The sequence below is a fragment of the Lygodium microphyllum genome, chromosome 1 (assembly GCF_053477565.2).
Source record: "Lygodium microphyllum isolate KBCC chromosome 1, Lygodium_microphyllum_v1.1.10, whole genome shotgun sequence".
Taxonomy (NCBI): domain Eukaryota; kingdom Viridiplantae; phylum Streptophyta; class Polypodiopsida; order Schizaeales; family Lygodiaceae; genus Lygodium; species Lygodium microphyllum.
In genome coordinates, this window is record NC_141135.1 from 161811863 (window position 1) to 161833558 (window position 21696).

Consider the following 21696-nt stretch of genomic DNA (forward strand, 5'->3'; position numbering starts at 1 on the left):
ATGATTGCTTTTACATTTTGCACTTGCTATGGTTGTTAACCTTGGCATCCAATTATTCGAATTCTCATTTACTTGAACGTTGTTTTTATATGAGGGGGGAAATGTTTTTGCAATGTCATTGTGCACATAATTGATGATGTTATTGTGAAGCTATGGAATCTTGTCGAATGTTCTCGTTCAATTCTTTTTTTTACATTTTGCACTTGCTAGACTTGCCGTTCTTGAGTTTTCACTTGACCAAGTTATATTTGGGTTGAATATTGTTTTGCTATGTCATGTCACATGAGAGAGAGAGAGAGAGAGAGAGAGAGAGAGAGAGAGAGAGAGAGAGAGAGAGAGAGAGAGAGAGAGAGAGAGAGAGAGAGAGAGAGAGAGAGAGAGAGAGAGAGAGAGAGAGAGAGAGAGAGAGAGAGAGAGAGAGTCACAATAACTTCGATGCCAAACGCTGCAACAACAAATGTAATGTACACATGTGTGGCTTATACGTAACTATAATCAAATTAAGATAAGGTGGCATACATTTAGCCCTAGCTTGAACATTATGGTTCATGCTCTTTGGTCAAGCATCACCTCAAGGGCTTAAAGTAAACATTGTGGTTCATGAGTTCAATACTAGCTTGAACATGGTGGTTCATACATTTTGGTTGAGCATCACCTCAATGGTTTGACTTGGAAGGAAAAATCTCAAGGCAACACATGGAAATGAAATAAGTAAACCAAGTATTGAGTAGGAAAGATCCTAATTTTAACTTTTTTCACCCTATTTATGAATTTGCTTCCTTATAGAGAAAGTAAGACTAGAATAGTTGTGCTTATTCTTAGGGATGGTGTTTTTTCTTGATAGAAAAAAAAAAAAAAAGAAGACATACAAAGTCACTTCAAAATGCTTTGAAGTGATGCTAAAATGGTGCTTCAATAGTTGTGAATGCTTATGTTGTCAATGTCTTTGCATGTAAAAGACAAACAAGGACCTTTTGATTTATATATTCTACCTTGTTAAGACAACAAAATTTGAACCTTATGATAGATTTGAAAATGACTAGGCAACCCATGCAAAATGAGTCAAGATGTTAGTAAAGTAATGGCTGCTAATGCATTGATATGACTCTCCTCATGTGTGTGTCCTATAAGATAACCATATTTCATTTTAAGACTTGTAAGTTGCAAGGCATTTAGATTTGCAATGCAAAAATATAGCATGTTTTGGAGCCTCAACTCCTTTACTAGATTTGTGCTTCAACTTAAGTTTTTTTCTTGCCTGATTTGGAGTTGGCTAATTAATCAATCTCATTTGATCTTGATTGTTCATAGGCATGCCTTCGAAATATATCTATTCTCATATACTAAACAAAGCTACAAATACCTCCCATCTTTGATATTGCATTGAAGCCATTTGTAATATTGGGCTCTCCGATTAACTTTGGAAATGTGATTGCCTTTACCATATTGGGTGCAAGTGTCATTGTATATAGAGGATTTGAAGTCTTTGATTTCAAGAGTTGTAGGGTAGAATTAGGACGTGGTTTGGTTTGGTCATGGGAAAGGAGAGCACATTAGCTTGATCTTAGAAAAAATTGTTTTTTCATTGTATCGAATGGATATACTTCATGATAATAGTTCAACAAGAATGGGTGCCCTATTGGGCCAAGATACTTCTCTTGCATCTATTGCTTTAATTACATGACAAAGTGATGCTTTGGCACCTCATTGATGACGAGGATGATGTCATAATGCATAACTCTCTTAAGGTAGCCAAATGCCTCGTCATCTAATTAGTGACGTGCATGAATGGATTAACGAGATTCCCACTGTCCCTATCTACTATCTAGCGAAACCACAGCCAAGGGAACGGGCTTGGAAGAATCAGCGGGGAAAGAAGACCCTGTTGAGCTTGACTCTAGTCCGACTTTGTGAAATGACTTGAGAGGTGTAGAATAAGTGGGAGCCTTTGGCGCAAGTGAAATACCACTACTTTTAACGTTATTTTACTTACTCCGTGAGGTGGAGGCGGGGCTCGGCCCCTGCTTCTGGTCTTAAGGCGTGCTCGCGTGCCGATCCAGGCGGACAATGATGTGAGTTATTGAACATGTTTGGTGTGCCCATGCATTATTTTACATTTAAAAACTTGTAAAGTCACACAAATGGACCTCATTAAAACAATTGGTCAATTTACCACATTTTACTGCAAACTTTTAGGCATGAAATGGGATGAGGCTCTAAGGGAGATGTAGTATTTAGGGTAAGGATGGGCCTTTGCTCTCCTCTTACGTGTATCTTTCTACAAGGTTTATAACATTATGGCTGGAAAGGATGAGCAAAAACTTGGATAGATTAGATGAGCTATTTTAATTGGTTGGTTGCTTGAATGTCATTCTTGAGATTTTATTTTTGCTAGAAGGAAGCCAAACAATTGAGGTGGTCAAGTGATGTATCTAGTGTTTTCTCACCCTTTAGCTTCGGTGACCAATCACAATATTGGCTTTTACAAGTGTGACTTGGAGGGCTTATGGGGATTTGCCTTTTATTAAAGTAGGTAATATGCTAAATTTGTGTGGTAGATATTTTTGAAGATAAAGGTTTCGTACTTGTTGGAACCTTCCTCATAATTGACATCATTGTGGGCTTAAAAAGCTTACAACTCTTCATAGATATATATCCCAAAATGCACATTAGTGGGGCTCAAGATATATATCCCAAAATGCGCATTAGTGGGGCTCAAGAAATCTCCTAAATAAAGCATTGTATTTGTATGGACTTAAGAATATAAAGGATGGTAAAAAGTCCCATATTCTCCAAACTAGGAATTATACATTCATAATTTTCTCTAAAATCACATACACTTGAGAGATTTGCTTGTAGTGGCGGCATTGCTTTAACAGATGCATCTACAAGGTTTTCACCTAAAAACCCTTTCCTTTCAAGGTTTATATCTTAGGGGGATTGTATCATAAACACCCTCATGGTTCTACTAGGATGTGAGAGAAGTAGAACTAGGAGTGTGTGGAGGGCCTCCCCCATGAAAAGGCTTATTAATCTTATGGGTTAGGAAGGTCCTTACATAGAAGCTTCCCACTAAAAGTCTTATCTTCAAGTTTGGGAGGGGCTCCAGGCTATGCAATTTATGTGGTAAAAATGAAGAAGAGGTTCCTAATCTACTTTGGGAAAGCAAAGAAGCTTAGACACATTGGATGAGAATCTCCAAGTGGATAGCATTTGCTAGGTTGAATATTAGTTTGAAATTTTGGAATGCTATTTTTTGGGTAACATGGCTAAATGGGACGAAGGGACTTGGAGCTTCATGTAGATTATGACTTTTGGTAAGGCCACACATAGAGTAAGGGGGCCAACATATTGCCATGAAAATGTGGGCCCCTTGATTACGTGTCTCTCTCTACATTTGCAAGCTTTAGTGAGGGTTGCAAAATTTGTTTGGGCACTCACGATGGAGGGAAGACATAGATCCAAGCGTAAAGTTGCTACTTGATAAACGAGGACCAAAAGAGATGCATAGAATGTGTTGTGCCCGCCCAATCCAAAAGCTTTATTTTCTATGTGAGCCAATGATAGGCGAAAGAATTTGCTACTCTATTGAGGCTTCACTTGCGACTTTATGGGGGGGGGCTGCTAACTTATTGGCCCTTGTACCCTAGCAATTGCTACACTTTTTGAAAGTTTGGCAAGTAAAGTGCGTTTTACATGGCACCTTCTTTTAATCCTCACACTTTCCATAAAAGGTGATAGATTTACTTACTGAATTTTGGAAAAAGTCTAGTTAATACTTGTGTATGGCATGACCCTTTAGTAGTTATGGTGGACATGAGCTTTTAGAGGCCTTAAAAAAGATATGGGTGGGGGCTCACCATCATGTTAAGGCAACCACACACAAATGAAGAAGGGATAGGGAAGCCAAAGACGTTGAGGGGGCATGGAAGCTCTCAAGGAAGCTTTCAAACTAGGAGGGTCCTTCCATGGAGGGAAGTTCACACCGGAACTTTTACAGAGGAGACCTCGAACTAGTAATGAGAAGTAAAAAGTCGAAGGAGCTCAGAGAAAACTTTGTATAGTATGGTTGTTATCGATTGGATTCCTAGAGTACCTTGGAGTGTCCATACCTTAAAATAATTTGGGGGAGGGGGGGGGGGGGGGGGGGGGGCAAAATCCTAAGTGGTTTTTTTTTCCTTATAAAAAAAGGACGTTTGATGTAGATTTGAGTGGAAAATTTGGCTACTTTTGAAAGCTTGACCTTATTTTTGATTGGTTTTGAAGGAAAACGTGTCCTTGTTTTGACCGGTTGGAATGGAAACAAATTTGTTCTTCGCCAGAATCTGATAGAATCGTAATTTAAAAAAACAATTAAAAATCGAAAAAACAGCAAATACTTTTATAGAGATATTATTTATGGGAGGTTGTGAGCAAAAATGGCCAAAAAAATAGAAAACAAACAATTTCCGTAGATTTAGAGGGCGGAGATGTACCGGGGAAAAGGATAGACGGCCCGACTGCATTCGTAGCCTTCCGTGGCCGGAATCTCGCAAAACTAAAAAGAAAAAGAAAATAAAATTAAGGGATGTTGCGTAATACGAAATTAATTAAGGAGGCCAGAGCTTCGGTAAAACACCCGGAAAGGGCGACTGGGGCGGGGGCCGGGGGGGTTTTGGGGGTTTGGAAATTGGGGGGGGGGGGGGCGGTTTCGCACGTCCCCAAAATCTTCCTCCTGGATTGAAATTTGACCCTGTCCCATTTCTCTTCATAAATCGGCAGGCAAAAACAAAGCGGAAAAAACCAGAAAACGATATACCCTAATCTCGAGTTTAGGATGCGTCTAGTGATTTGTCGCGATAAAGAAAAGGGGCCATTAAGCAACGACGACGGCCCGGCGACACACATTTCTCTAGGCTCTCTCTCTCTCCCTCTCTCTGTGGCTTGCCTGCCTGCCCAACCAGAAGAGAGCGACAGAGAGACAGAGTGGAGAGAGAGAAAGGGAGGGAGAGAGAGAGAGGGGGGGGGGCCTCTTCCCGTTTAAAATAACCTCACCATTGTACCTACTGATGATGAAGCGTCTTCGTCCTCGGCCTCTCCTCCCCCTCGTCCCTGTAGCTATGGCAGACTAGCTTCTTACGACCAGCTCTCTCTCTCTCTCTCTCTCTCTCTCTCTCTCTGTGGCCTGCGCGCGCTCTTTCTTTCTCTTTTTCCCTTTTCTTTATGCCTTCTCCTGCAGGCTCCACCTCCGCAACCGCAGCATCTCTCCCTTCTTTCTCTCTATTATTCTCCTTCTTCTTCTTCTTCCTCCTCCCAGCAGCACTCTGACCTTTTGTCCCTTTTCAAGGCACCCCCGCCCCCTTGTACCCTTATTTTTCTTCACCACGCGGCTGCTGCCCAGCCTCTCTGTCGAGCAGGTCAGAGCATCCTTCCTCACACACTTACGCTGCTCTACAAGGGTTTTCAAGACTTCTTTCCAGAGGATGCCAACCTCCCCTGGTAGAGCATAATATCGTTTTGTGTACATACATAAGGATATAGACTGCTGCGGTTCTCATGAGGCTGTCCCGTAGTGGCCCCCTGTCAAGGAACGCCCCAGTCGTGACGTCGCCATGGGGATTGATGCGCAGGTTCCGCCACGCGTCCAACTGGATGCCTCCGAGCTTTGCCACAACCCTCCTCGTCTTGTGTTGCTTCATGGTGCTCACCATTTGTATAAATTGTATCACCGGTGGGCCTCACCTCTCTGTGACAAGCGTTACTTATCTTAATGAAATCAGTGCATCAGCAGAGAATATGTTTATAGACTCTGGCAAGCTGTCAGAGTCATCAGCTCTTATTACAAAATTGGGCGGGAGCACCCTTATGCAGAAGGGACCGCCGCCTGGTGGAACTTCAAAGTCAACCGATGTTGCTCGGGACACGACAGGCTCTGATCCCGTTACAGTTCTCGCAGTAGGGGTTGCCGTTTTAAAAAAAAACGAGGAATTCAGGCTGTGCTCCACTGCCAAGTTTGTGCACATTTTCTGCATGGCACATTGCCTGCAGGCTTCTGAGTCGCATGCGCAGCATGTTCATCGGTTGTTGCGCCACATATCTCCTTCAGAAAAGAAGCTTCAGCACAGTGATTCACCAAGTTGGGGTTCTCAACCACAGTTTTCTGGTTCTACGGAACTTTTGACTCCGGTCAACCCAGTTTATTCAGGAGGTGTTACCTTAAAGCCCTTTACTGCTGACACACAGCTCAGTAAAGGAGCTGCAACTCCTCTGGAAATCATGCCGATCTTTGTTCCTGCCACAGGTGCCAATACACAAGGCGACGTGATCCAAGTACCCTTTGGAAATATCATGTTGGTTAAAAACTTGAAAGGGCAGCATTTGTCCTCCCTGCTTAACCCGTGCAAGGAGCCTCATCTGGTTGACGATACTGCAGAAAGGGTTCAATCCTGTCCACCAAAAAGGGAGGAAGCTGCCCACAGGAGAAAGATTTCTGTGTCATCAGGTTCAGATGTGGGCTCGAAGGGTATCACAATGATTATTTCAACGGCTAGAGGACGCGGGCAGGAAGCGCTTTCACATTGCAGAGTGACTGTCCTTGAGCTGCAGCTTCCTCTGCAAGAGAAAGAACATGCAGTTGGAACTTATTTCTGGGAAGGCTGCTGCTCCTCTGGTCGGAGTGAAGTGTTGAATGCACTGTTAAATGAGGAAGAGCTGGTTAACACGGGTGCAGGATTTTGTTCAGGCTTCACAAGCATGGACACCGGTGTATCAACAGATGCAAGAATCAAACTTGGAATGTGCAAGATAACCTCCTTGCCACTTTCTGGTGCAACTGATCAGGCTGGTACAAATCATTCTTGCGAGGAGCTCACATCAAGGGTTATTCGGCAAGCTTTAGTAAAGGGTGGATGGGTGAGCTCTCCAAGTGGCTTGGTTTCCCGCGAGGGTTCCCAAACATTGCCCACCTATTCCCAAGTAAACACCTATGACACTTTGTGTGCAAGTAGAGTAAGTTATGTTTTTTGAGCTTAAGATTTCTTAAGTCAGGTTCCTTCTTGTTTGTGGTTTTTTTTCCCCTCCTTTTCTAGTAATATGAAGCAAACAATGTCTTTGTTGCTATGAGCAACTTGTGTAAGTTGTGCTCAATGGGCGACACATGGTGTTACATCCATGTGGAAATGCTAATTCACGAATGTTGTTGTCAAACTGTGGTGAGTGGGGAAGTTTCAAATACCCTTTTTTTGTCTTACAATACTTCATAGTGATTGTGCTATCGAAGATCTTATCCTAACTTAAATGTTATTGCATCTCTGTATGCTTTGTTTGTGCAAGGAACATCGAGTTTTGCACACAATGGCTATGTAGCTTTGGTTGTCACATAGGAGTGGAGTGGCATGGTTGTGAGGACAGCCAAGCTCTCCCTATAGTCTTTGAAACCACATAGTCTCACATGTAGTAGTTGATGTCGTGGCTCCCTTTGTATTGGGCCTTCGTAGAGGATACGGTTACCATTGGTTGCTTCTTGCCACTCCTAGAGATAGCACACATACCAAGTAAGAATTAGTAACTAGTAATCGATCTCCAAAGATCAACACCATTGGTCGGGTTGAAATCTACCCATCCAAGCATCACCAAAGACTTGCGGGATAGAATAGGCCAAGGTTAAGGGTACTCTTTATGAATCCAAGAATCCTCATAGTAGTCAACCGATGAGTTTTCTTGGGCTCATCGACTCACCCTACAAGTAGACCTACTAGAAAACAAAGATCAATTTGAATATTAATCAATTTGAATATTAACCAATTCAAGGATTCAATAAGTTCTTGATAGCTGGCATCAATAGTTGATGAATCTTTGTAGATTGAAATATTCCTTTTAGGATCCATAGGAGTAGAGATAGGATGGCCACGCAGTCACCTCAAAGGTAGCCAAGAGCTCTTGCACTTAACATTGTTGAGAGAGAAAGGTCTCCCTTCTCAGTTTGCCATATTTCATGACCTAGATATCAAGGCATCCTTAGTTTGTCACACCATTTGTTTGTGGCCCCTTGTAGAATGAGATCATCTACATCTAGCACAAACATTGTATCCTTAGTAGCCATGGTGTGGATGTATAAATCCAGATTAGAGTTTAGCCTCCAACACCCAAACCTCTCTCAAAGAAAAGGTATCTATTTTCTGGTTCCATGCTCGAGGAGCCTACTTAAGGCCATAAAGAGACTTCAACTTGCACCCCTCTCCATTCTAAGAAAACCAAGAATGTTGTTGTGCATAAATTTTCTCTAAGTCCTCGTTCAAGAATGTAGGCTTTACATCTAGATGGTAGATTGGCCATCTCCTATGGTTGGCAATGGCAAGCATTGTTTGAATCGTGGCCATACATGTTGTCATGGGGACATGTATTTTTAATGCTTTGTGACATTATTAAGTTGTGCACATGTGAAGTACTTGTGGGTATCTAGTGTCAGTTTGGGCTTAAGACATTAACTTGGCATTTAAAAAGTCCTGTGGTGACATTAGGACTAGGCATTAATCAATAAAGTAATAGTGTAAGACTAATTAAAGTTGGAAACAACTTAAAGTTCTAGAGGGGTTAACTCATTAAAGGTGGATGGGCACTAGCTAGTTAATGGGCAAGGTCAAATGAATAATTAAAATCTTTTAGAAATTTAATTTTTGGAAAATAATTAATTAATACTGAAATTTGCTTTTGGAAGGTTACCACTTGACTGGTGCACAAGCAAGAATGGGTGTAGCAATAGACAATTGCCATAATGACCTTGCATATGAGAAGGGGAATGGAGCGAGTAGAGCCCACGCTCTTACCAACCAATTGCTTAAACACCTTTGGAAGAAGAATCCTCAATACACATGGCTTGCTCGGTGAAGACAACTCAAGTATCAAGTCTAGTAAGGCCATAAATTGAGAGAAGTGGAAAGCCCAAGTCCAGAACGTGTAGGACTTTCAAAATGGAGCGCAAGGAACAATTTGGCAATAACGGCAAAGAACTAACACCACTAATAGGTACTGAATAAATGTCACCAATAGTGACTAAACCCTAAAATGGACGAAGATCTTGGAGCATATCATCTCGGGGAGTCATATGACTTGAAGCACGAAGCTCTATGAGCCAAGGGTTCTTTGAAGGCAAGTCAACCATGGAAGAAGGCTTCTCCAACACATGGATATGAAGAAACATGGACTCATGGGTAACAGTTGGTGTAGATGTAGAGGACAGCCTGGATGGTGTAGTTCCATCCTTCCCTTCTAAATGAAGGTAAGGGTACTTCTTTCAATACTTTTCCTTAGGATGGGTCCCCTTCCCATAGTGTGGGCATCGAGGCTTCTTTGAATTTGTGTCAAAGCTCGAAGAACGCTCGTGTGTATCCTTCTTGGGCTTGGCCTTGGGTTTCTCCTCCTCTGTCTTTTCCCCTCCAATATTTGCAATAAAAGCTTTTGTGGATTTGGACCCATTGGCTACCTCTTTCAAGATGCTCATCATGCTCCAAGACAAGCAGGGCAAGTTCCTCCCATAGAAGAGTCTTGTGTGTCCTCAATGTAAGAAGCTTGGTGTAGAAGACATTGTATTTCGGAGATGGTAGTGGAGTTGAGAGAATTATGGCTATATCTTCTAAATAGACTATCTCGCTGAAGGAAGAAAACTCATCCTGTATGTTCTTTGATCTATTGATATGATCCTTCTTGGAAGGAGAGTCGTTAATAGTGAGCATTCGTGATTTCTTCTCAAGAGTATCAAGTGGGCAAATGTCTCGTGAAGGTACAAAGAAGCAAAAGCTTTGTCCATGCTTCTTGTCGCAACCTACAAACATGGACTAGGACAAAATTCTATAAGCTCATAGAGAGTATATTTGACCCAAAATTCTTAATTGGTCTACTAGCCCTGGAATTGAACCGATCCCACAGGGCCCCACGATCCATCATCGATCCCACTTTGGGATCCTCCAAGGGGTGGGGAACAAGGTGGGTAACAAACTCCCAAAGATTGAAGGTATCAAGAATACATTCCACCTCATAGGACCAAAGCGAATAATTTGATTTGTCCAAATGGTCTTCTTTGGGAAGAGAAGGAAGAATAGGCATTTGTATTGATAGTGCCATTATAGGCATCTTAGGTCCAAAAGGACGGGCCTTGTGGGAGACATGGAGAGAGGGAGGAGGAGATGGCTGCTCCAAATGTGTGACTTATCAAGAGAGGGTTCTTGTTCAAAAGGGGTTGGGACCTACGGTCTTCTCGATGATGCTACCTCTCAGAGGGAGAATGAAAAGACTACTCAGCTGAGTCATCAAAGCCATTGAACCAGCGATAAGACATCTTCAACACATGCAAACACCCACAAAAATCTGCATTTTTGCTGTAGATGGTCTTGAATGGTGGAAATCAGCTACACCTCCATGATAGGAGGATTGTAAATGGTCCGCCTATGTTGAATAGAGTAGTAGAACACATAAAATCTATGCTTTTAGGGGTAGTTGACAGAAAATCTGTGTTTTCAGCTTGAGGGGTCTCCTCTCGTTGGGGAAAACCCGTGTACTCCTTCAGTGATGTTACCATATGAGAGTGGGCAATGGAGAGAGAGAGAGAGAGAGAGAGAGAGAGAGAGAGAGAGAGAGAGAGAGATTTGCATTGATTGAAAAAGAATGCTGAATACAAAGGAGTGAACCGATCAGTCCTTGCATGCAGCCCGAGGTGTTAGTGAGGGCACCGGGTCAGGCTAAAATGATGACAGCAGCACCGATAGTTACAAAGAATATCCAGCCTGCTGTCCACATGGAAGACGGATGAGACTGCAACAACCAACAGAGCACTTGCCAAGGAAGAGAGAAGAATAATCTGCACTAGCCAAAGGAGTTAGCTATAAATAGGTGAATCCAGCCAAATCTGGCCGATTGCAGCAATTTGACATGTACTTGCCTTGGCTGATTGCATTTAGTGCAGTCAGCAGCATAAAAAATGCAAAAAATAATGCTGATGTGGCATTAGAGTAGGTGCAAAACTGCTAGGGAGGTTGGGCATTGATTGATAGGGCAACATAGGTTGGAACATGCTAGGAAATGCAAGAAATGCTTAGAAAACTCGACTTGAAGAATTTTCACACTCTAAAATGAGCTGCCTCCTTTGTTAAAAGCACATGATAGACATATATCAGAGCTCCTAGTGTCCCTGTTTGATTGAGGCTCACAAGTAGGAGATGACAATGCATGACAAACATGACTGCTAATAGTTCTTTCGCTCCAAGGCTATGTTCTTGGCCAAGGTATTGGTGTTTGCAAATTCTTAATGGATTCCTCGCTTCCTATAGAAGCGAACCATTTTGTTGGAGGTGAATTTCTCGCCTTTCCCACCTTTATCAATTGTGACTGTTTTTAGCCTCCGCCTAGATTGGTTCTCTTGAATATTGTCCAGTCTCAAAAGCTCAAGAGGGCTTGCGACTTTATTTGCAAAAAATAGATCCAAGTGATCCTACTGTCAAAAGTGGAGCAACAATGGAAGCATGAACATATGCTGTAATAAATTATCGAAACACAAGGCAAAAGAGAAAGTGAAAGAAAGAACACCGAAGAATGTAGTACAGATGAGAACTCAAGTGTATGCTTGGGAAGTGGAATCCATATACTCAACACGAGACAGTCGCATACAACAGTGAGTCACTGGCTGCGTGGGCATCAGTATTGGTTCCTCTCTCCACAAAGTCTCCACATGTGTGATAGTAGATGAGTGACTGAGCGAGGAGAAGCGTGAATATATAGGACAAAAATATTTCCTAAATATAATTAGGTCAGCCAGCAATAAATGCTAAATATGACCAAAATGAAGACCACAAAAATTGCCTAAAATATCCTAAATAATGTGCCTAGCCTTTGTATGCCCAAACTCACACGAGTTGACATATCCACTAATGCCCTCTCTTAGATCATGGGTGAAATGATACAATACAATGGTACAATGAGAATGAATCATAAACCATAGAACATTGAACTACCAAGTAGAACCATGGATACCCAAGGAGTGGGTGATCAAGCCACTGCCAAGGTGCCTCAGAGAGAGCTTGATGTTGAGGTTGATCAATTCAGCTCTTGAAAATAGAGAAGATCATAGCATATCTTTGTGTTGGGCCCAATGTCTCTTAGTAGCATACACAATCATCTTGTTAAAAATGCCTTTGGAACATGCACAACCATGGATTCCGTGCTTGTCTTTGGCCAAGACTGCCAAAGTGTCCCCTCATGGGAGCTCAAGACTAGGAGCCAAGCCTGCTCTCTGTCAAATAAACTATCCATCATGAACTTGAATGTCAATCTTAGTTCCAGGATTTGAACCTATCAGACTTCAATCAATGCGTCAGGGAAGTCTCTCTTTGGATCTTGTGCATTTGTATAGATGTATAGATGAAGTGTGCCTGGCCCATCTCACCACCCTCCCACACTCCCTCTTTGGCACTAGAGAGTCGCTAGGGATGCCATCATCACCACCACTAGAAATCAGTTGAGAAAGGGGCTGATCGGAGTTTGAGTCTAAGGCACATGATGACTCGTCAGAGGAGTCCACATCTCGCTTCGTCTTCTTCTCCTTCTTCTTCCTGAAAGTCGTTTGACTCTTTGCAGTCCTTCCGTAAATGACATTTCTTCCCACAATGGTAACATTGGGTCTTTGACGATGACTTCTTTGAATCCCTCTCTAAAGCTGTAAGAGTTTCAGTAGAACCTGATGAAAGCCTCCCCTGAAACCGCAATGATGCCTCATGCTCAGACAACATTGAGGTCAGATGTGTGAAACTGACAGGAGTCGATGATGTTTGTGCCCTCAAAGCATTCGCCACTCCATGGAACACCAGAGGGAGTTTGGAGAGTACGAGTCCAATAAGTTGGGCCTCTAGAAGGCCAGATTGCATTTGTCAAAGTTGATCCTGGATTTGGGTCACACGAAGTAGAAACGATTGGATAGTATCTTTGGCCTCGAACGGAATTTGTTGGAGTTGTCCATAAAGAATAATTGCCCTCATGGTGGAAGGGGCCACATACATCAGTTTCAACTTCGTCCATACTTCAGAAGATGTCTTGCAAGAGGTAACCGCTAGTAGAACTTCTTGGGAAATACACCGAAGCAAGGCCGAGTAAGCACGTGCATCGTTTGAATCCCATGTAAGCAATGCTTCCTCATGGTTGGCTTTTTCAAAATCTGTTGGAACGGGATAAGGCTGTTGAGGATGTTCAATAGCTTCGAAAACCACGTATCATAACCGCTTCTGTATAAACCAAGCCTTCATCACAGCACTCCATGAAAGATAATCAGGTCCATGTAACTTATCATCAGTGGATATGCATAGAGGAGCCATTGGGAGAGGATCCAAAAGAGAAGTAGAGAAAAGAAGGTATTTGGAGAGGGAACATAGCCAAACCACAAGCACAGATTGTAGAAAATGAGAGTTCACATGCAGTATTTACAAAAAATTGACCAAGACAAGAAGAAATTTGTTGCGAAAAGTCAAAAAATCAGCAAAAATTGCTTGAAACAGCAAAAACGGCATGATAATGCAAATGCCTAGTTAGGAGGAGATGCAGAAACACCAAAATGTAGGCTGGAATTGACACCTAGGCAGGTGAGCAGCTGACGTAGGAAAAATAGATTGCTTGGTTGGAGTAACAGTCGTCTGATCAGCAATGGTGAAAACAGTCCTGATGAAACCGGCCTTCCTCCTCAGACAGTGTGGTAAATCCCTGATTATAACTTAATTACAGCAGCAAACAATGAATGCAAATCTGAAAATACAAAATTACCTACTGATCTTGAACAATGCACATCCGATTGGCCCCAAAATTGGCGCCCCTTTTCGGTATTTCTTTAGCTTTATTGAATAAAAAGTTAACTTACAATGGGATTCTCCCAATCCCTTTTGGTATTTCAACTCCCCTTGCTGTCCAAAGTGACCAACAAGTCTTCAATCTATTTTGCCCCTTGATTTGGAAACTCAATTGGCCTTCACCTACTTTGTAGACGATGGAAATGCTCCAAATTCAATGGCTGGCTAGTTCTCCACTTGAATTCAGTTGAAATTCACCTTCAGCCTTGTTGAATCCAAGTCTTGGAGCTTCCAATTTCTAGCATGCTTCCCAAGGTTGCTGCTAAACCTAGAAAATTTAGAGTTTTGTCGCGAAGAATGATTGAAAATCAGTCAAGTGTAACTGCTGCCCTGCCACAACAGCATGTAGATGCAAAGAACTGAAGAAAATTAGTCATTTACTGTTGTTGCCCTGTCGCAATAGCCTGTAGATGCTGTCTCTTGTTATTGATTGGTTTTCTTTTGCCTCAGGCTGCCTCAAAAGGTCCTCCAATGGCTGCAAATCAGACCAGCAGCCTTTCCTTCCTCTCTCTTGCAGGCTGAATTTATAAAAATGTCTCTCTCCAATCTCTAAAGACGTTTTTCAATCTTGCATGGGCATTTTTTACAACTGGCAGTCTTCCCAAATTGTTTTTCCAGCATTTTTCATAATTAAATATTAATTTTCAGCTTTAAAATACTAAAAATTAATCTTATAATTATTTCGGTGCCCTGAAAAATAATTTGACTATCCAATAATTAAATTGGCTAGGCAACTTTCATTCCCGAGTGTCTCAGCGCCATCTTTGACGATCAGATTGGCGTTAAGTACCATTAAACGCCACTTCTCTAGTGTCACTAATTGACACTTATGGCCAAATGGATGACCTAGGCCAACAATTGGCACTAGATACCACCAAGTATTTGTGCGGCATAACTTATAACAACTTTTGCCTTTGACATCTCGTGATTTCTTCGGGTCCTAGGCTCATAAATTAACTTTAATCCCAATTGTATCTCACATGTGCATCATTTACTTAATCATGTGATTAAAATTAATCCACATTTTAAGTGAGGTTTCAAAAATACATGTCCTCATGACACTTGAAATCAGCAAAGAAAACACAATAGCAGGACAGAGCCTGAAAATTGATACCATGTCAAAAGTGGAACAATGGAAGCATGAACGTATGCTGTAATAAATTGTTGAAACACAAGACAAAAGAGAAAGAGAAAGAGAAAGAAAGAACACTAAAAAACACAATATAGATGAGAACTCAAATGTATGCTTGGAAAATAGAATCCATATATCCAACACGAGACAATTGCATACAATCGCGAGTCACTGGTTGCGTGGGCACCAGCATTGGCTCCTTTCTCCACGGACTCTACACGTGTGATGGTAGATGAGTGATTGAGTGAAGAGGAGGAGCGTGAATATATAGGATAAAAATATACCCTCCGTATGATCAGGTCAGCCAGTATTTAATGCTGGTCGGCCAACAATAAATGCTAAATATGACCATAACACCTAGTACGGCCATCCATTATAAGCATGACATATTTGTCCCCTTAAGGGACTCTTGATGCATTAGTCCACATAAGTTGGTGAAGACAAGCTTTGAGAGGGACTTTGCCCTATTGAGAAGCCTTAGTTGTGATTGCAGCACACTATTGTTTGCCTTTGATTCAAGATAGACAAGGCGTTTGGTCACTTTGACCTCTGGTAAGCCTTGAATAATATGGTCATGAGATGCCTTCGGAAGGTACTCGTAGTTGAGGTGATTGAGCTAAGAATGCCAAAGCTTGGTTTGAGAATAAGAAAGAGAAGACAAAAAGAGAGGGCCATTGTGTTCTTGCGCTTGTATATATATCGTGCTTCTCCTTGCCATGGCATATCTCTCCCATTGGGAATAATTTGAATCTCTCTATGCCACGAATTGAGATGGGAGAACTTCCACCAATGTAGACTTAACCTTGCATGAAATGCAAATGGTCAATTCCTTTTTTAGAGGGAGTTGTGCGGTGGAAACTGCCACTATCCATGATTCATTCAAGAGCATGTGGTACCACCAATGCAACATCTAATGGTAAGGTGTCTCCAACACCTTGAGGCGGAGCAACGTTAATGATGTAGGAGGACCAGTAACTCCAGAATGGCTTGGAATCCTTTTTGGACTTCTCCTTTATGTCTTCGTTTTGCCCTTTTCTATACAATACTTCTAATGACTTGTCTTGCCTCACTTATGACAATTGGTGTCCTATGTCACAAGGACGTGAAATTTTATTAATTGACTTAGTATTTGATTAAAAGTTAATCAAATGTGCTAATGTGTCTTGCACATGTGAGATGCAAGTTAATTAGTTCATAATATGAAATCCAAGACCTCGAGATATTAGCTAGTGTCAAAGACAAAAGTTGTAGCCAGTGTTAGAGTTGGATCTAGACTAATTTATTGGCCACTAATGTTAGTGGTGACATCAGAGATTGCATTAATTAATTAATTAATGCCAGTCCAAGGATCAATAATTGCTCAAGGACGCTTGGGAGACAAACTGGCCTAGCCAGTTTAGTTATTGGTTGATCGAATTATTATTTTGGGCACTAGAATAATTATTAAAATGTTTTAGAATTTATATTTTAAAAATTAGCTCAATAAGTTGGATAATGTTGGAAAATGGTATTAGAAGGCTGTCATTTGGCAAAGCTTGCCTATGCAAGTAGGAAAGACGTTTTTGAGGTTAGAAGAGAGAGAGAGAGAGGGGTGATTTTAGCCTTGTGTAAGTTAAGAGAGACAGAGAGAAGGCTGCTAACATAGTTGCCACAATAGCTGATAGGCCATTTGCAGCTAGCAAGAGACCCTCCAAGAGTTAGTGACATGTCTTGAAGAGATTACATCATTAGGTGACAGCAGTTTCAGGATTGTTTTAGCCAAACACCATCGTATTTGGTGTGTTCCATTAGTGGAGACAGCTTTCATGGCGTTCATGGCTATCTAGAGAGGGCAGCAAATGATTTCTTCCATTTTCTTGTGATGGAGTTTGAAATTTCTTTCTTTGATATTCTCTTTTATCCTACAACCATTTCTTAACTCCCCTTAGCATTTTCTAGCAGTTTGAGTCATTAGAGGTGGAGATGTTAAGAAATCTTTGTTGTAAACATTAAATGAATTACAATAGAAATTAGGGTTTGTGAGGCACTTGGGATGTGTGCTCAGAATTGAGAGCCTAGGACTTGAATTCCAAGAGCTGAAATTAAAGAATTTTAAGGAGATTCAAGAGGCCAGCTAGCCAATGTCAATTGGGGCTAAATTTGTCTTCAAGGAGTAGGGTGAAGGCTAAATTTTGATAGCAAGAGCACTTGGATTCGTGGAGGGGATCAAAGAATCTCAGTTGTACTCCATCCGTATGCAATAAAAGCTAAAGAAATACCACAAGGGGCGCTAGTTTTGGGGCCCACAAGTTGTCCATTGTGCAATATTAAAGTGGTAAAATGTGCATTTCAATTTATGTGAATTAATTACTTGTTATAATTAGTGTTAAATCAGGTTAGTACCACCCTATCCGAGTAGAAGGGCCGGTTTCATCCTCCTTGGACTTGTCCTTTTTCTTCTTCTTACCCTTCTTCTTATCCTTTGCTTTTTGACTTGTTAAAGCCTTGGAATTCCCCTTTGGTGGAGACTGAAGCTTAAATGGGTCTTCTTGATCTTGTAAGTGATGGGATTTTTTGAAAAGAGTAGATCTCCTCGAAAGTATTTGAATTATGTGTTAAAACCTGGTAAATTGGCTATCTACCTCTACGCTTTCAACATATCTCATAAACACAAACCCTCAACTCACCTCCAATCTGCCAAGAAAAGACTTGGCAAGTCAACATGTATCTTGATCAAACCAGTGTTGCTGTGAATGCATGTGAAGTAGGTGGTTAATTTCGTTTGATGAGAGCTTGTAGGAGAAGTGTGTTCCTTTGTATTTACTCTCCTCGGTCTTTGACCAAGTATTCACGTATTTGGCAAGTCTCAAAGAAAAATAAACGAGGTAGAGACTGATGGTTTCTTGTGAAAGCACTTCATATTTCTGTTGAAAGTAAATATCAGTAGATCATGCATATAATGTGTTCATTGCTGTCTCAAAATGTAATTGTGAATTGAAAATTTCACCATGCTGGCTGCTTTTTTTGAGTCAAAATTGTAGCGCATAGTTTGAAAAAGGAGGCCGGTGGGCCACGGGGGGTGGGGTGGGTGGGTGGTGATTTGGAGCTAAAGCTGCATGTCTGATTTGGGGTCAAGAGATTTTAAGCTGGTGCAGGTGACACTTGGTTCTGACACCTTGGATTTATTGTAGGACATCAAATGCTGTATGGCGGCAAGAAACACACAATTTGGATCGTACTTCTGCTTTGATGAGGAATCAACTGCTGGACACCCCAACTGGAGACTTCATCTTTTATGCAGGAATGGGAATGACAGGACTAATGAATCTGCAAAGATATATCAGCATTGGACAGATAAGGTGTCTAATGCTGGCAAAAGAGGTGCAAGTTCCAATGTTCTCTCCTTTCTTGAAGATTTTATTGAGAACGAACAGGATGAAGTCAGTGCATCCTTTGAAAGCGAGGGGACAACAGCTACTTCAGCTCATTCTAAAGGGACAGGTCTGGGCCTGGTCCATTTTGATGTAAAACCTGTTGTGGATGGTAAGTCTGAGGTCAATGAGCAGCCTACTGAAGGAGTCATTTCATGCCAACCTCATATGGTTGAAGCACCTAGCCGAAACACTTTTCAGCAAAAATCTTCCAGCTTTTTTCTGAAAGCAACTTTGCCTGATCCATTGTTACCGATATCAAGATTTGAGAAAATACTTTTCAAGCTGGTCCTCTGTGTGCTCTTTTCTTCCCTTGTATTGTTCATAAGGATGGTTAGACAAGAGAGATTGCGAATTGTTGATGCAACATCACAGAACTTCTGTGACTACACAATTTCTTTCCAGTCTGTTTCATCACAAGCCCATTGCATTAAAACCAGTCTTCCTTCAAGGAGTTTTGAGTTTTCTTTCAGCAAATTCAGCAGTTTCCAAGACAGTGAAGGCCAGAATGCACGACCACAAAAGCAGAAAGTTAATGACATGATTCCAAAAGTTACTGGAAATGGTAATGATGGGATTCCCTTATTCAGGCGGTTTGATTCTCAGGTGACTCTCCCTAATGTCAGGGTCCAGGTTTCTAATGTGAATGCAGAGCTTGCAGAGGAGTGCAAAGGTTCAAACAGTGCATCTGCATCCACTGGCAGAAGTTGCAGTATTGATATGCCAGAGAACAATATTTTGGAGCCCTACTGTCAAACAGCACACACAGCATCCCCAGGTCAGGAGGGCTGTCATGCAACATGCTACAAAAGTAACAGTAGTGTTGGCAAGAATGGCCCATCTTGCCAACAATATCTGGAACCACATGCGCTGCCAGTGATGTCTCCTGTATTGACCCATTCAAAGACTAAAAGCCTTTTGAAGGGGACACGTTCCTTAGAAGCTGAAAAGGAACCTCAGTCTCCAGGTCTTTTGCAGAAAGAAAAGGATAGGGCAAAAAGGAGAAAGAGAAAGAAAAACCTAATGAAGTTGACGCTTGAAGCAGAAAAGGGTTGTCAAAGTGGCAGCTCATCTCCTTCTTCTCCAGCTTCTCCTGCAACCCCACTATCTTCTAGTTATACAAGCCCTTTTCTCCGGTCTGACTGCTTGGCAACATCTATAGGTTCTTTATTTTCTAATGGAGCAAAAAAGTCAACTGCTTTGAGGAACATGGAGCTGTCAAACAGAACATTGTCGCAACTCGATGTGGTTGCTCCAAGCAGACATTCACCAACTGCAAAGAATCATCCTCTTCATAGTTTTGGTTCGAAGGGAAACATGGATAAGGCGTCACCAAAGGCAATTGTGGCAACAAGCTCAAGTATGTCTTTGGATCCCCTTACAATGCAGAGCCTTCAAGACCGATGTATGAAACCTGTTGGAGAGAATTGGGCTGCTGTGGTACGAAGAGCAATAACTACTTGTGAGGTAGCTCCTTTGCATGGCCTGTCAAAGCAAGCATTACCAGGTAAAGCAGGAGAAAGCATCCCAAAGAAACCTGTCTTACTTCCTTCAGCAACATTTCCACAGGCAGGTCAGCGAAGTTCAAGATGTAAGAGTAAACCGATGGAAGAGAAAATTGCTCCATCTCTCATCTCGACCTCACTGATTGCCCCCGATGCTCGTGCCCCAGGGAGTAGTCGGCTAGCAACAAAGCTTTGCAGCGTTGAAACCCCAAAAGAAACATGCACAGGACAGACTTGTGAACTCGTGTATGACATATGGGGGGATCATTTTGGGGACATCACTCGCACATGTGCACTTGATAGTTCTTCACAGCAGGATGGCATGGCTGTAAAAAGCCCTTTGCAATTGCACAACTGTCAGAGCTTCTTTGCGAAGCCCAGCTTCTTAATGACTGGCTCAAGCTCTGACCCCACCTCTGCCTTTTCTGTGTTCTCAACAGATACACTCTTCTCCTCTCCACTGAAGAATCCCACTAGCTTATTTTCAGGCAAAAACTGAAATAGGAATAGCAATTACTTGCTTTTGACAGCTCAAAAAGCACATAGACTCCTCCCATTGCAGAATCATGCCCCTTCAGCCCTTAGAGCATTTTGTGGTGTAAAGAAAGCCTCAAAACATGCCTGTAATGATCCTTCCAAATGAAAAGTAAGCTGGATACTTAGCTTATGACTGCTGGAATTTTACTCAGTTGAGATGTTAGGATACTCTGGAAGCTCTCTGAGCTGTGAAAAACTGACTGACTACACAGAGAGGTGATTGTTAGCGTTAAGGATAGTAGTAGGTTTTGGAGGCGTGCATACCTGTCTTCACAAGAGCGCCTTAAATCTGATGTGCTCTATGGAGGCTATATTGATTGCGGTCGTCTCTTGTTCTTTCTTCTTTTGTGGGTTTGTCAAGGCTGTTGTTTTGTGTTTGGGTGGTTTATCAAGTCTGTCGATGGTTGCACGCGTTCCTCTTTTTTCCGCGAGAAGGGATTTTTTATGTGATGGTGGTATCGTAAAACAAGGACACCGAGGCCTCGCCCCCCGGGGTTGTGGAATTTTCACATCTCAAGGCTGTTGGTCCAAGTCTTGTCACATGTGCTGAGCCGCCCGCCCGCCCGCCCGCCCGAAAAATATAGGCGTGATTTCGTGTTTCATTGTGACAACTTGAGAAATTCTCCTAGATTTAAAAACAATTTTAAAGAAAATGTTTTCTCGTACAAGACGACACCGATTTTATCTCATCTTGGGTTATGGCTCCAAATGTACATTTGGGAAAATGGAAAACTTTTGTAGATTATTCCAAATCCTTAACAGGAGTAGAGTATTTTAAGTTTGGCATCTTTTCTTTTTGGGGGTAGGTAATGTGGTCATTTGTATTAGTAAAGATTAATAATTGCTTTGCCGCAAAAGGTGCACAAGATTCATTGTTTTAGAGGGCATTGTTGCCGCTTGGTTGACATGTTGTACTTGGTCCACATAGTAATCTCATAAATCGCTAGGGGTCAATTAATTATTGAAGCCCACTAACCCTCACAAGAGTTACGAGTTATGATGTAGACCAACCACATCTAAGCCTCTACAATGAAACAACAAAGGCAACTCACAAGCTCAACAATAACACGACAATGCTTGTTGATATAGAGTGCACTCATCCATTTGTAAAGAGGTTGAACAAAATAAATTTAGAAGTTCACGTCTTCAAACTTTTTAGGGCCATGAATGTTTGTCCTCTTGTGAAAGATTATATAAAAATTAAACATTCATGACACTGTCAATTGCCATTTGTATGTTTGCTTTCACACACT

The 21696-nt window shown here is 41.8% G+C and overlaps 1 protein-coding gene across 1 annotated transcript; it reads left to right on the top strand.

The window, feature by feature from the left end:
- Positions 1-4892: 4892 nt before the first annotated feature.
- LOC148041899 (uncharacterized) lies at positions 4893-21143 on the top strand. The gene is made up of 2 exons (XM_087683922.1): positions 4893-6954; positions 18162-21143. Exons 1-2 carry the CDS (start codon positions 5536-5538, stop codon positions 20403-20405), a joined length of 3663 nt encoding a protein of 1220 aa, XP_087540048.1. The 5' UTR covers positions 4893-5535; the 3' UTR covers positions 20406-21143.
- The last annotated feature ends 553 nt before the right edge of the window (positions 21144-21696 follow it).

Coding starts and splice junctions, on each gene's coding strand:
- LOC148041899 (XM_087683922.1), top strand. CDS start 5,536: ATGAGGCTGTCCCGTAGTGGCCCCCTGTCAAGGAACGCCCCAGTCGTG. Junction 6,955..18,161: donor CATTGCCCACCTATTCCCAA/GTAAACACCTAT, acceptor GATTTATTGTAG/GACATCAAATGCTGTATGGC.